The 12,529-nt window shown below is 41.1% G+C and overlaps 1 protein-coding gene across 2 annotated transcripts; it reads left to right on the forward strand.

The window, feature by feature from the left end:
- The first annotated feature begins 1,425 nt into the window (after positions 1-1,425).
- On the forward strand, positions 1,426-12,115 carry B3gnt5 (UDP-GlcNAc:betaGal beta-1,3-N-acetylglucosaminyltransferase 5). 2 transcript variants are annotated; one of them, XM_021185457.2, is made up of 4 exons: positions 1,426-1,583; positions 1,747-1,933; positions 5,959-6,065; positions 10,231-11,840. In XM_021185457.2, exon 4 carries the CDS (start codon positions 10,520-10,522, stop codon positions 11,651-11,653), a length of 1,134 nt encoding a protein of 377 aa, XP_021041116.1. In that variant the 5' UTR covers positions 1,426-1,583; positions 1,747-1,933; positions 5,959-6,065; positions 10,231-10,519; the 3' UTR covers positions 11,654-11,840. The 2 variants fall into 2 exon arrangements, with proteins under 2 accessions (XP_021041116.1, XP_021041117.1); XM_021185458.1 differs by lacking the exons at positions 1,426-1,583; positions 1,747-1,933 and adding an exon at positions 2,152-2,404 and having other exon boundaries at positions 10,231-12,115.
- The last annotated feature ends 414 nt before the right edge of the window (positions 12,116-12,529 follow it).

Raw genomic sequence — 12,529 nt, forward strand, 5'->3', positions numbered from 1 at the left:
GTGTGTGTGTGTGTGTGTGTGTGTGTGTGTGTGTAACATCATACATCATGGGCCCGTCATACATACATGTGTCTGTGCCCAGAGAGGTCATTCTGGGCCTCTTTGTCCTTCCTCATCTCTTAGCCTCAGGTTCTTTAACCATTACCCCCTCCCACCCCAACTGTACATCTCATTAAGTTTTTACTCTGGATTTTTAATAGTAGTAGTAGCAGCAGCAGCAGCAACAACAGCAGCAGCAGCAGCAGTAGTATTATATGTATCCCTAGGCTAACCTGATACTCACTATGTGATCAAGGCTGCCTTTGAACTCATGGAAATCATTCTGAGTGCTGAGATTACAGGCATATGACACCATATGGATTTACTTTTAAAATCAATAGTCCACATGTCTATTTGTATAGAGGTTGGAAAGATATATATATATATATATATATATATATATATATATATAATTTCTCATCAGTTCATATTTCCTGTGTGCCTACCTATATAAACTGACACATGTAACTAGTTCCAAATGACCGAAAAGGAACAAAGTCCCCCTTGAATATATGTATGTGAATACAAAATACACATGTGTTTTAGGGAGGACCATATAAAGGATTAGTCAGGATTTAAGAAGATAATTGGGGGGGAGTGATTAACCCTGTAGGAACAATTAATGCTCCTCTTTATAGATCACTGTCAGACTCCATTAGGAGTCCCATTACATGAGTATTTCTGCTTGTGGTTTTCTGGGCAGGTGAGTTAACAGCGAACCATGCCTTGTGTGAGTAACACATGAAAAGAATTTCAGGACTGGAAATACGCTGAAGGGCTTTTAAAATGCAGTTGCAAAATCTCCTAAAACTAGAGTTTGAAACAACAAGTGTGTTTTAAACTGATTCAGCAACTACTTTGAACTTACTGACTTTTACAATTACAAACCCATATTTGGACTTGACATTTTTGGATTTTTTTTTCCTGTCCTGTTTTCAGTATGTATAACTACAAAACTGCTCAAAATAGGAGATCCATTGAATGCTTCTATAAGGAAAAGTCTAGAACAGTATTTTTAAAGCAAGCAATTAGCCACAAAAAAAAAAAATGTATTTACTCGCTCCTTCAGCCGATGTCTACACTATTCTGATAAATTCTGGTTACAGGCAGTGCAAAAACTTTCCTTTGGGCTCAGGTGCACATTTGGTCTTCTGAATCTATAGTCCTAGTTATTAGCAAACAAGTGAGGCAATCGCTTCCTGGAGTCCTCAAAGATAGCACTTTAGGGCGGGGCACGTCACCTTCACAGACCGGGGTAGGGGAGAGGCGGGGCTGAGCATTCCGGAGGAAGTCTGGCGTAGAGTGACCAAATGAGCAGCTGGAGGCTCCTGCGGCTGCGCCCCAGCCTGAGCCAAGACCCTTGATCAGGCCCGCCCCTCTCAGCCGGCTCTAGCCAGCTCCAGCGGGGTCTCTCTTGGAGCCCTGCCCTAGCTTCCTCGCCTACGACCGAAATTTAGTTTGCAACTTTTGTTCTTGAGACTTTTCCCCCAGGGCTTCTAGGAGGACAGCGGACCTCTGGGACATTTAAGGACTTGGGTTCATCCGTGAGTTTTACAATGCTTGAAATTACCTGAGTTCGAATGTAATTCAATGGGGAAGCTGAACACAGGGAAAGGGTCTGCTTTTAAAACGAACTGTTGCTGTGCAGTCGTAAGGCGTGCAGTCTTCGCTTCAATTAAATTTGCGTTTCCTTTCTTTGTTACTTAGGCTCCCAGAAGCTCAAGTCCTAAGTGTCCTGACAGAAGACCGGCGGGCTCTTAGGGTTTGCTAAGAAACTACGAGACGATGGGAGAGCCGCTGTCCACTCACAACCTTCAGCTCGGAAATGACTAACTGAAACGTGGTTTGGATGAATGGGTCTCCAGTCTTAACCAACGCCGCTCCTGGATGAAAGGTCAGTCACTGCCCACCCAAAGTGCCCCTGCATCCTACTGTGAGCCAAGGCCCCTCTGTCGGGGAGCGTGGCTTCTCGGTCTGCTTTAGACCGGGCACTCTCGAAGCCCCTGCAGAGTCTAAGTCTCTGGCTGGGCTAGCTTTGTGCCGGCTCTGAGGTTCGCCCGGAGGCTGCTAGCTGAGAGTCCCGGGACCCGCCCCGCCTCTAGCTTCCCTCCTCGAGCCCGGACCCGACCAATCTCCGGGAGGCGAGAAGGGGTGCAGAGGGTAGTCCACACGGGCGGCCCGGGGCATCAGGGTGGAATGGTCAGGAAGATAGACGGCTCTTCGTTGAGAGCCGGGGCTCCCCTGTCCCGAGGTGCAGCGAAGAAGGGAGAGTTCCCTCGGCGAGCGCCTTTGTTCACTGCGGCCTGGTGGGCGCGAGCGCTGGGCGGCGACCACCCTAGGCCTAGCTGCCGCTTTTGTGCCGCAGGTACGATCCGACCCGCGGGGTCCAGAGCACCGGATTTACCCGGAATGCCAATGGGGAGAGGTGGCTGTGGTGTCGCGAAGCCAGGTCCATCCTTGGCGCGTCTTCAGTCTGGGTCCTGAGCTTTATCAATGCTGGATTGAATTCGGGTTGAACGCCTAGGGTAGCTTGCACGTGAGGGAGCTGACCGGCTCTTTGGAATAGCTGCTAGCTGGAAAAGAAAAAGAAAAGAAAACAGGGAAGCAGGCGGGTAGGAGAAATTGGGAAAAGATCTTTCTAATGGGAATCTCCTGTTTATTCCTATTTTCTTTAATATACTAGTGAAGTGATTGCTCAGATATCCGTAGATAAAAGTAACAGCTTTTGATTCACATTCTTTACAGCAGTAATGGTTTTCTTAGGTTATGGGTCATGTTACAGGGACACAGATGCCATCACAAGGTAGTCAGTGGTGGTAGAGCTAATTTTTAGGCTAACTTTCTGGTGAAAGTACATTCATTAAAATTGGATTTGCTCCTCTGTGCCTTTATTTTGGGAAACAGTCTGGTCCCCGGGGGCAGAGATGCCAGGGAGAGGTATATGAGAAAGCTGAAACTGGCCCAGAAAAGTATGATTGAAGGTAGTGGTGCAGAAAATGACCCCACCCTTAACACTGAAAGGGTGATTTGTAAACACTTGGTAAGTGTGGACTTCATCAAACGGCAGCAGAGGATACAGGCTTGCAAGTCTGACTTTGGGTTCAATCTCTAGCATGAAGGAAAAGTTTGTCAAAAGAAGTGTAGGGCATAGTGGTTTTGTTTTTGTTTTGTTGTTGTGATTGTTGTCGTCGTTTTTGTTGTTGTTTGAATGAAAGATAGATTCAGTAACTAAAGGGTTTCCATCATATTCCTAAACCACTTTTCTTCTGTTGCGCTCTCTCTGCCTCTCCCCACCCTTGCCCTTTCCTCCCACTCCACCCCCACTTACATACCAAGCACTCAGCAAAGATGAGACTGACTGTGCGCACCTATAGATCTTCTGAGGAAGGGTTCCTTAGACAGTTGAGATTATCTCCATGAGTGTTATGATGAGTACATTCTGAGACTCACTGCAGCCCTTCCTGGGAGAAAAGTAACCCTATAGATCCTTATAATTGCTTTTCTTACAAAGAAAATTCAGAAGATGGGAAAGGGTTTTCAAAATGAAATCTAGGCCCCATTGAGTAAAAATGCACTTACATATTTCATTCAAAATCTGAACCAAAACTCTCTTTATAAAAACAGATGTATCCAAACAGAGATTTATGGGGAAAGTCTGTAGATTTCTAATTCTCAAATCTACAGATCTGTTATAACAGCTTGGATAATAAGTTATGGATTTCTAAATGGGTCACGTTTTAAAATGGGTCACTTTAGATAGAATCATTACACTTGCTGACTTACAAGTTGTAAACGTTGAGTTCTGTCTGCAGCCCAAGTGCATTCAAATTTAAGTTCCAGAACATATATTGAAAGATACTGGGAAGATACAGAAGTTAGTTTTTTCCCAAAGTCACAAAGTAGATGCACTTGTGCTAGGGATTTTGTATGTGCTCAGTTGAGCAGATCCAAGCAAATTACTCAGAGTTCCACCATTGAACTCTGGCAGCAGAGATGTAAGATAATGGGATCGACAATTACTTACAGTATACCGTGCACATTATAGTATATGGTTACATTACTTTTTATATTTCCATATACTCCCTTGTCATCTTTATATTTAAAGAGAAGAAGCTTGGTCTGATAAGATACAAATTTTATAAACAAAATGACCTTTTCCCATTTACTCTTTTACTTTGTTTACTATGAAAATTGAGCATTCATTTAAGCATTAACTAGATGATCCGGAAAAGAAAACCTTCTCCATATAAGGAATGAAATTTAAATAGCATCGACTTACTTCTTTATGTCCTAGTTGTGATCGTTTCTGTACTAGAAGTGAGGCTTGCTTTAATTTTTTTTCTCCCATAAAGGGGCCAATACTATTGAGTCATTCCCACTACGAAGGAAAAACAAAAAGCAGACAAGAAACTAATCCTGAGAGAGCCAAACTAACTCAGACTGTGGCAATGGAGCCCCAGCCACCTTTCCTGGAGCTCAAGTGTTGCTCTGAGCTGTCCAGCCCTGGGCAGAATGAGCTGACAGGAAGAGCTCTGATTTCAGTCCCATAGTATGGGACCACAAGTCCTGAACATGAGTGGCTGATTTGGAGGTCAAAAGGCTCTCGAGTCCATTCTGCTTTCTCTGGCAAAGACTCTCCCTCTCCCTCTCCCCCTCCCTCTCCCTTCCCCTCCCCCTCCCCTTCATTTTCTCTCCCTTTCTCCATTTTTAAAAAATAATTGTCAGGGACTTATTATCTTCTTTTCATAGACTCTTACTTTAGTTTCTATGTGCATAAAGTTGTGGAGCTGTACTCTGTTTTGTAATTATACAAAATACTTGGTCTCAGAGGACTGAGCAAAACCCATATTCTGTTCTCTCACTTTCAGATCACTTATCAGTGAAAGGACTGAGTTTCCCTAAACCCTTAGTTTCTATTTAAAGAAAACTTTTCTTACCTCCTCCAATGGTAATGTGCTCCATTTTGTTTGCTTCTTTTGACTTTTTTCTTTTTGGTTCCAGTTGAGGTAGACCTTGCAGGCATCCAGGCAAGGAAGGGAACTAGTGAAGAAATCAGAATGAAAACCTGAAGTAGATTGACTTGGATCATACTTCAGGGAGGATAATCCTTTTTCATATTTAATGCTATGAATTTAAAGACTGCCTTTGATTGGTTACTGTACATCGCACTACTGGGATAGGCAATAAAATTCCAGAAGGTGAACTTGAGATAAGACATAAAATCCGCGTAAAGTATCATATTTTGTCTCTTAGTGCACTTAACAAAATAAGCTAACAGGTTGACTCCACTCAGGTTCAGTCCCTAACTGGCAAGCCTCATCTTACCTCTATGTCATTGTCACTGAAAGACATCTTCACTACCAAGACAATTTTGTTTTTGTTGTTGTTTTTTTGTTCTCTGTGTAGCCCTGGCTATCCTGGAACTTGCTTTGTAGACCAGGCTACCCTGGAACTCACAGAGATCTGCCTGTTTCTACCTCCCCAATGCAGGGATTAAACATGTGTGCCACCATGCCTGGCAATTCTTAGCATTCATTCTGGTCAAGGATAATGGAACTTGGTCAATTAGGATCTGCTAGGTGGCTATTAGCAATCAAAATTTTAGTAAATTTGTATCTGGTTAATATTTTTTAGAAGAGTATTGGGACACAGCAGTTTTGAAAGGTTGATACCCACCTGGAAGTATCAGCCACCTACCAGTCTGTAATAAGGAGCCATGAATGGTTTATAGAGAAGGAAAATTAATGTATATAGTTGATGTGGCCCAGGCTTTATTAAGTTATGTCAAATAATCCTCAGAATGCACTGGTACCTGGTACAAAACAAATCAGGATGAGTAAAATAGAAAAGACTAAATACATGTACTTTTTTTTTGTCATTCTAAACTTCTGAAATCTTCTATTCTCTTACATCTACCAGGTCCAGATTTCAGGTTGCAACATTATACCTACTGATTCTTTGGTGGACTATCAACCCCTGAAAGGTCTCTGAAGTCACATCTAGCATCCTGTCTGTGGCCTTTTCAGGTATGGTTAATATCTGTTAAATTCATGAAATGTAGACATTACTCACTTTTTAGGGCTTCCCAGAACAAGGCATGTGCTAAATGAATGGTAAAGTCGTATAATACATCATTGCTCAGGAAAGACAATTGCAAATGCTGATGTTCATACTGCCTTTTACTTTTTGTCCTCTGGGTAGCAAAACAGTTCATCAGATGCTGCATCTAGATGCCCAGAAACAAACAGAACTCTGTTGGACTCCTGGCATAAGATGCTCAACCTCATCAAATTCATGACCTTACCATGACAGAACTCAAGCTCTTCTTTCTGATCTACTTTTGACATCTTTGCCCTTGGACAAGCTGCCAGAAGTTTGATCCAAATTACTGCTGAAAATGTGCCTCACCATGGTACACAGGAATTATACTTTCTGTGAGTATAATAAGTCTTATCTCAAGCTAACTATAAATGCTTTGAGACTAAAGACCAGAAATTACCATACCATACTCTTCCACCATGCCCGGCTTGCACATACATATGCCACATCCCTCCACTGTGCCTAGCTTGCACATATCCATGTTGTGCCTCTCCACTGTGCTTGCACTATGGCTTGAGCAGTACACACTCACATACTTACCTGGTTAATTGGAACACTAAAGAATGCAGTCATTTAAATTAAATTTAAACTCCAAACATCTCCATCTTGATTAAATTTTCAAAATTTTTATAAAATTTTTCATATTTCATGATTGCAAAAGCAAATTTAACAAGAAAGTGAATTGATAGGGTGAAGCATTAAAAATCGGGTGTTATCATCAGGAAACTTGTAGCTCTTTAAAGAAAGAGCTCTTTTGTCTGAATTAATTATTCTTTTGGGTAATTGAGGGGTACAGCTCCCTAACTATCTTAGAAGTATTTAAGTCTTTTAGTAGTTTAGGAGACACCATGTTCTGCTTTTTAAAAAAAAATTTAAGGATTTTATTTTATTTGTGTGTATGTGTACCCCTCATCTTAATCACTCAGTGTGTGTGTCTGTGTGTATGATGCCCACGTGAATGTCTATACCACATGTATGCAGTGCCTTTGGAGGCCAGAAGAGGGCATTGCAACCCATGGAACTAGTCTTAGAGGAACTTATAAACTGCAGTGTGGGTGCTGGGAATCTGGAAGAGCTCTTAAACACTAAACCATCTCTCCAGCTCGAAGTCTGTACTGCCTTACATTCTAAAAGTTAGTGTGTTGGTTTCTTTTCTCATTGCTATAACAAAATGCCTGACAAAATCAACTTAAGGAAGGAAAGGTTTGTTTTGATTCACTGTTTGAGGGTACTCTCCATCATGGCTGAGAAATCTTGGCAGCAGTGAGATGAGGCAGTGGATCCACTCTGTCCAGCAGCAGACAAAGGTGACTGCTGGTTTTCTGCTTGGCTCTTCCTTTTTTGTTCAGAGGAAGACTCCATCAGACATGCCTAAAGATTTGTCTCCTAGGTGATTTTAGATCCTGAAAAGACAATCATCGGTATTAATTATCATTATTTACCAACCTTTGTTCTCTTCCTAGAAACTATAGATTTGTTCTAACTGATAGTGTTCCTAGACTTCTTAAATGTTGATGCTACTTTAAATAACTTTCCCATTAAGATCTACGTTACCTCAACTTAACTCTGTAGGTCCTTTATGATATATTGTGAAGGCCTTGCTTTTGGCCTTCACGGGCATCCCTTACCTGAATATTCACTGTAGAAACAAAAGTCTTGCCCCTGAATGAAAGTTGTTTTATAAACCTTAGGCAGAAGCCAGCATCAAACACTAGTATTTCCTGTTGTTTCACTCGATTTCCCTCAAAGCATTAAGTCCAGACATGTTAAGCATATGGAGGGTAGGACAGCTTTGTCAGACTGATCTGCCCTTTACAACAGAGTATTTGGCCTTGTTATAATCAAGCCCACTAATGCACTAACATCACATCCTTGAATGCATACAACATAAGACTCACAACTATTGCTTGTTGAATACTCTGTCCTTTTTATTTGTTTGTTTTGTTTTGTTTTGTCTTGATGATTATGGCTTCCTAACCAGTTTTTGCAGTTTTAAAATTATAATCCTAGGAGCTAAAGTAAAACACATGTTGATTAGCTATAGACAAAGTCTCAGTGAGACTTGCTTTAGTCTCCTTTTTTGAACATTCCTCATGACTAGCCTGTAGCTACTACCCTGTCTAGGAGCAGTTGGAAATAGAGCAGAATCCAAAAACCCAGAGGTCTGGAAGGCAGTGCCGCATCTGGAGGTAGAATCCTTCTGCAGGGTCCTCAGTGTGTGCAGTACTTTTTATATCAATGTCAAGGACAGAAGTACATGATTACAAGTCTCTGGGCACAAAGCAAAATTTTTGCCCTACAGCTTGTGGTGTGGTCTTAAAATTACACTGCTTTGATTAATCCCCCCCCCAATCCTAACCGACATCCAGGAGGCATGTGTGCCACCCCTGGGTGGGAGCAATTATATTTCTATGCACAAATAAGGAATATCTTTGATAGAATGGGTAAACTATAATTCAAGCTTCTATATAAAGGATGCCTGTAGTATGTTAGGAATGTGCACACACCATGCTATGAGGAAATTGGGGCATGCTGGTCAGGAAGGGTACGTGAAACTGCCAGTATGGGTTCTTAAATGTCACATTAGCTCATAACCTAGACTCTGTCTTGTCACTAGCTGGTAGAGATGGGGGCGGGCTGGGGGGCGGGGGGGGCTTTGATTATATCAGAGTTTTGGAAAGCTCACTCTGACTAAAGTGCTACCCTTAAGTCTGTGCCCTAGTCTGGATGAGAATGATCACTAGAAGGGGAAAAGACTTTGAGAGTTAAACAATGGGAGATGGGGCTAAAGGCAATGGAAGACTTCTGAGTTTCTGGTATAGATGGAAAGAGCACATTTAGGCACAAGTAAAGATAGAAGCAATGTGTGTTAAGGAAAAGACAGAATAATATGTTCAAATTAGAGGACTCCTGTATGTTGGGTAATTATCTGACTTCCTCTTCTTATCAGCACATTTACGCACATTCTCATTTGCTCTGATGAAGACTCAGTTGACTCATGCTTTCCCTAGTTTCTCAGGGTTCTTGGTAGGATGCATGATACAGTATAAGGAACAGCAAATGACTAGAAGGCCGTTAGTGGTCACTTCTCTGGCCACAAAGATATCTTGAAAGTTCTACCTACTCAGTTTAAAACATGTTAAATATGAAGTGCCTGTTAAATTCCATGGAAGGAGGATGCCCATACAGATTTGGAACTCACAAACTAATTTGGGAGTTTGAAAATTGCTTTCGAAAAGCAAATCTTGACTTCATGACTGTGAACCTTGATTGTTTTTTTGATTGTTTTTTTATAGCCAACAACTTTTTTTAATGTTACATATACTATTCTCAAGGCACATCTGATGATATATTTTTAACACAGTAGGTGTCAAAGTATGTTTAACATATGATTTCTTCAGGATCCCTCCCCTTTCTGAATTCCAAATGGAGGAACTGAAAGTGCGATGTAAGACTGGCCATCCGTATTCTATCTTTGGCAAGCTTGTACAAGCACTATTGTAACTGTAATGTAAAAGAACTGTAAACTAGGAGCTTCCTTCAGTTATGAGACACCACTCAGGACCGCTGCTTCTTGAGTGCTGTCTTCTTTTAAGGTCTTAGCCTTTTCTTCTCCCAGAGTACGCGGTAGCTTAGGAATTTCATCACCAGAAGCACTAAGTGGACCATTTATTGCCTTTTCTGAAGGACCATGCTCTTCAATCACATCTTTTGCCATTTCTTTCTTGTTTTTAGTCAAAGTTTCCCTTGGGAGGTTTCTTTGTCTGCTCTGAGACTCAGCTCTAGAAATATAATCTGCAACTGTGACTAGCCCATTTTCATTAACTGAGGCTGTATCAGATTCAGTCATTCCATCCATCAGAACAGCATCTTCATCAGTCCTCCGTCTACGAGACCACCTACGACGGTTAGTACTGTGGTGAGAGCCTACCTAATATGGGGAAGTTTTAATGGAACTTTAATTTATCTTATTAAATACTAATGCCACAAATACTTTTGTGGGATCCCTCAGGTCACATTTGGTGTAAGAGATAAGGAATCTTTTTCTCTGTGGTAACTCTGTGTCCCATTCTCATGTTGTTCTTTTGAAAGGGCTACAGTGCATGTTCGTAGAAAGAACTACATGGATCAAGCATGTGAAGCCATAAGCAGTACTTACTGAGGAACACCAGGGTCGACNGATTTGGATGTGCCAATGTCTTCATTCTGTAGTGTTCCAGCCTTTTACCATCCCAGAGAAAATGTTGCTAGAAGAGAATATTGTGTGGAATGAGACCTTTCTCCATATTTTATGAGCAATATGCATTAAGAGACGCATCTATTCTACAGAGCTCTATAGCCCTGAAGAAGCAAGCAGCCATATACCCACAGACCAGAGAACATGAGACTGTTCGTTAGCAGAAGAAGAGTCAAAAGATGGAANTTTTTTCACTTTTTTGCCACTTGTTTTATATTAAGCTTCATGGTTTTTTGGAGCCCAATCAATAATTACGTCATGAGCCATATGAAGTCCTTCTCCTACAGATACCTCGTAAATAGCTATGGCTTTGTAAACAATTCCCTGTCTCTCAAGCACAGCTCTGCNCAGCCTCGCTACCCATACTTGATCAACCACAGAGAGAAGTGTCAGGATCAAGATGTCCTCCTCTTACTGTTTATAAAGACTNCCCCTGAAAACTATGGCCGACGTTCTGCAATCAGAAAAACATGGGGCAATGAGAACTATGTTCAGTCTCAACTCAATGCCAACATCAAAATTCTGTTTGCNTTAGGAACTCCTGGTCCACGGAAGGGAAAAGAACTGCAAAAAAGACTGATCTGGGAAGATCAAGTGTACAAGGATGTAATTCAGCAAGATTTCATTGATTCTTTCCACAATCTTACTTTTAANTTCCTTCTTCAGTTCAGCTGGGCAAATACCTTTTGCCCACATGCCAAATTCCTGATGACTGCTGATGATGATATATTTATCCACATGCCAAATCTCATTGAATATCTTCAAGGGCTAGAGCAGATTGGAGTTCGAGACTTTTGGGTTGGTCACGTTCATCGAGGTGGCCCTCCTGTTAGAGATAAAAGCAGCAAATACTATGTTCCCTATGAAATNTACAAGTGGCCAGCCTACCCCGACNATACAGCTGGTGCTGCCTATGTTGTCTCCAGAGATGTAGCTGCCAAAATCTATGAGGCATCGCAGACAGTGAATTCCAGTATGTACATAGATGATGTATTCATGGGCCTCTGTGCCAATAANGTGGGAATAGTGCCACAGGACCATGTATTTTTCTCTGGGGAAGGGAAAATTCCTTATCATCCCTGCATCTATGAAAAGATGATGACATCTCACGGACACTTACAAGATCTGCAGGACCTCTGGATGGAGGCTACACATNCTAAAGTAAAGAACATTTCAAAAGGGTTTTTTGGTCAAATATACTGCAGGTTAGTTAAGATAGTTCTTCTCTGCAGACTGACTTACAGGAATTCATACCCTTGTTGGGCTGCATTTGCTTAGTAGTACGTGAATGCTGTACTGTGTTAACTGTCACTGAGCCAAACTTGAATGGAAAATAATAATCTGTAAATGTTTCCCTCTACCCTAAGTCAAATAAATTGAAAGCAAAGAGATTCATTTCAAAACCCAGTCAAACTGGTCAGTGTAACTCCAAATTAAACTGCAGCTTAATTTCATTTCAAGGAATACATATTATAAACGACTTAGATCATGAGCAAGAGTAAAGTAAGAATTTCAAGTTCTCATTTGGTTCTACACATGTATTTGAGATATGGAGAACACCTGAGAAGCCTTGATATCAAAATAATAGTTTTGGGAAGATACCTGAGAAATCTATAATATAGCATTTCTAAAAAATTAATACCTCTTNGAACAAGCAANCCCAATTATCTTATTAAAGGTAGAGGTGGGGGGAGGCAGGTGACNCAGAAGGAAGTATACCAACGTGATGAAAGGTTCATCCGAATGAGGACATATGTGGAAAATGTATATAATTTGTTATAGTTAAGTCATTTAACATTGGCATTCCTACAGCCAGTTACCTAGGCAGTTCTGGAATCATTTAAGATATATTTGTTTCATTTTCTCAAATTTAATTTTTAGTGTAAAACTTTAGAAAGTGGTCAGCTCTACCCTAACAAAAACTATATGTACGCTTTCTCTAAAGTTATAAAACAAGAATAGTTCCTGGCCCCTGGAGGACCTTCTTTAAAGATAAATCACTATCAACTCCAATAAGCTTGTTTTAATTTAATGAATTATTCAATGGCTTTTAAAACATTAGATATTGGCCTCTGTTTAAGGTAGTTGTTTGGACACAGCTTACAATGAGGAGTATAATAACAGAAGAGACTTAAAGGAAAGATAGCACTAGGG

The sequence above is a fragment of the Mus caroli genome, chromosome 16, assembly GCF_900094665.2.
Source record: "Mus caroli chromosome 16, CAROLI_EIJ_v1.1, whole genome shotgun sequence".
Lineage (NCBI taxonomy): Eukaryota > Metazoa > Chordata > Mammalia > Rodentia > Muridae > Mus > Mus caroli.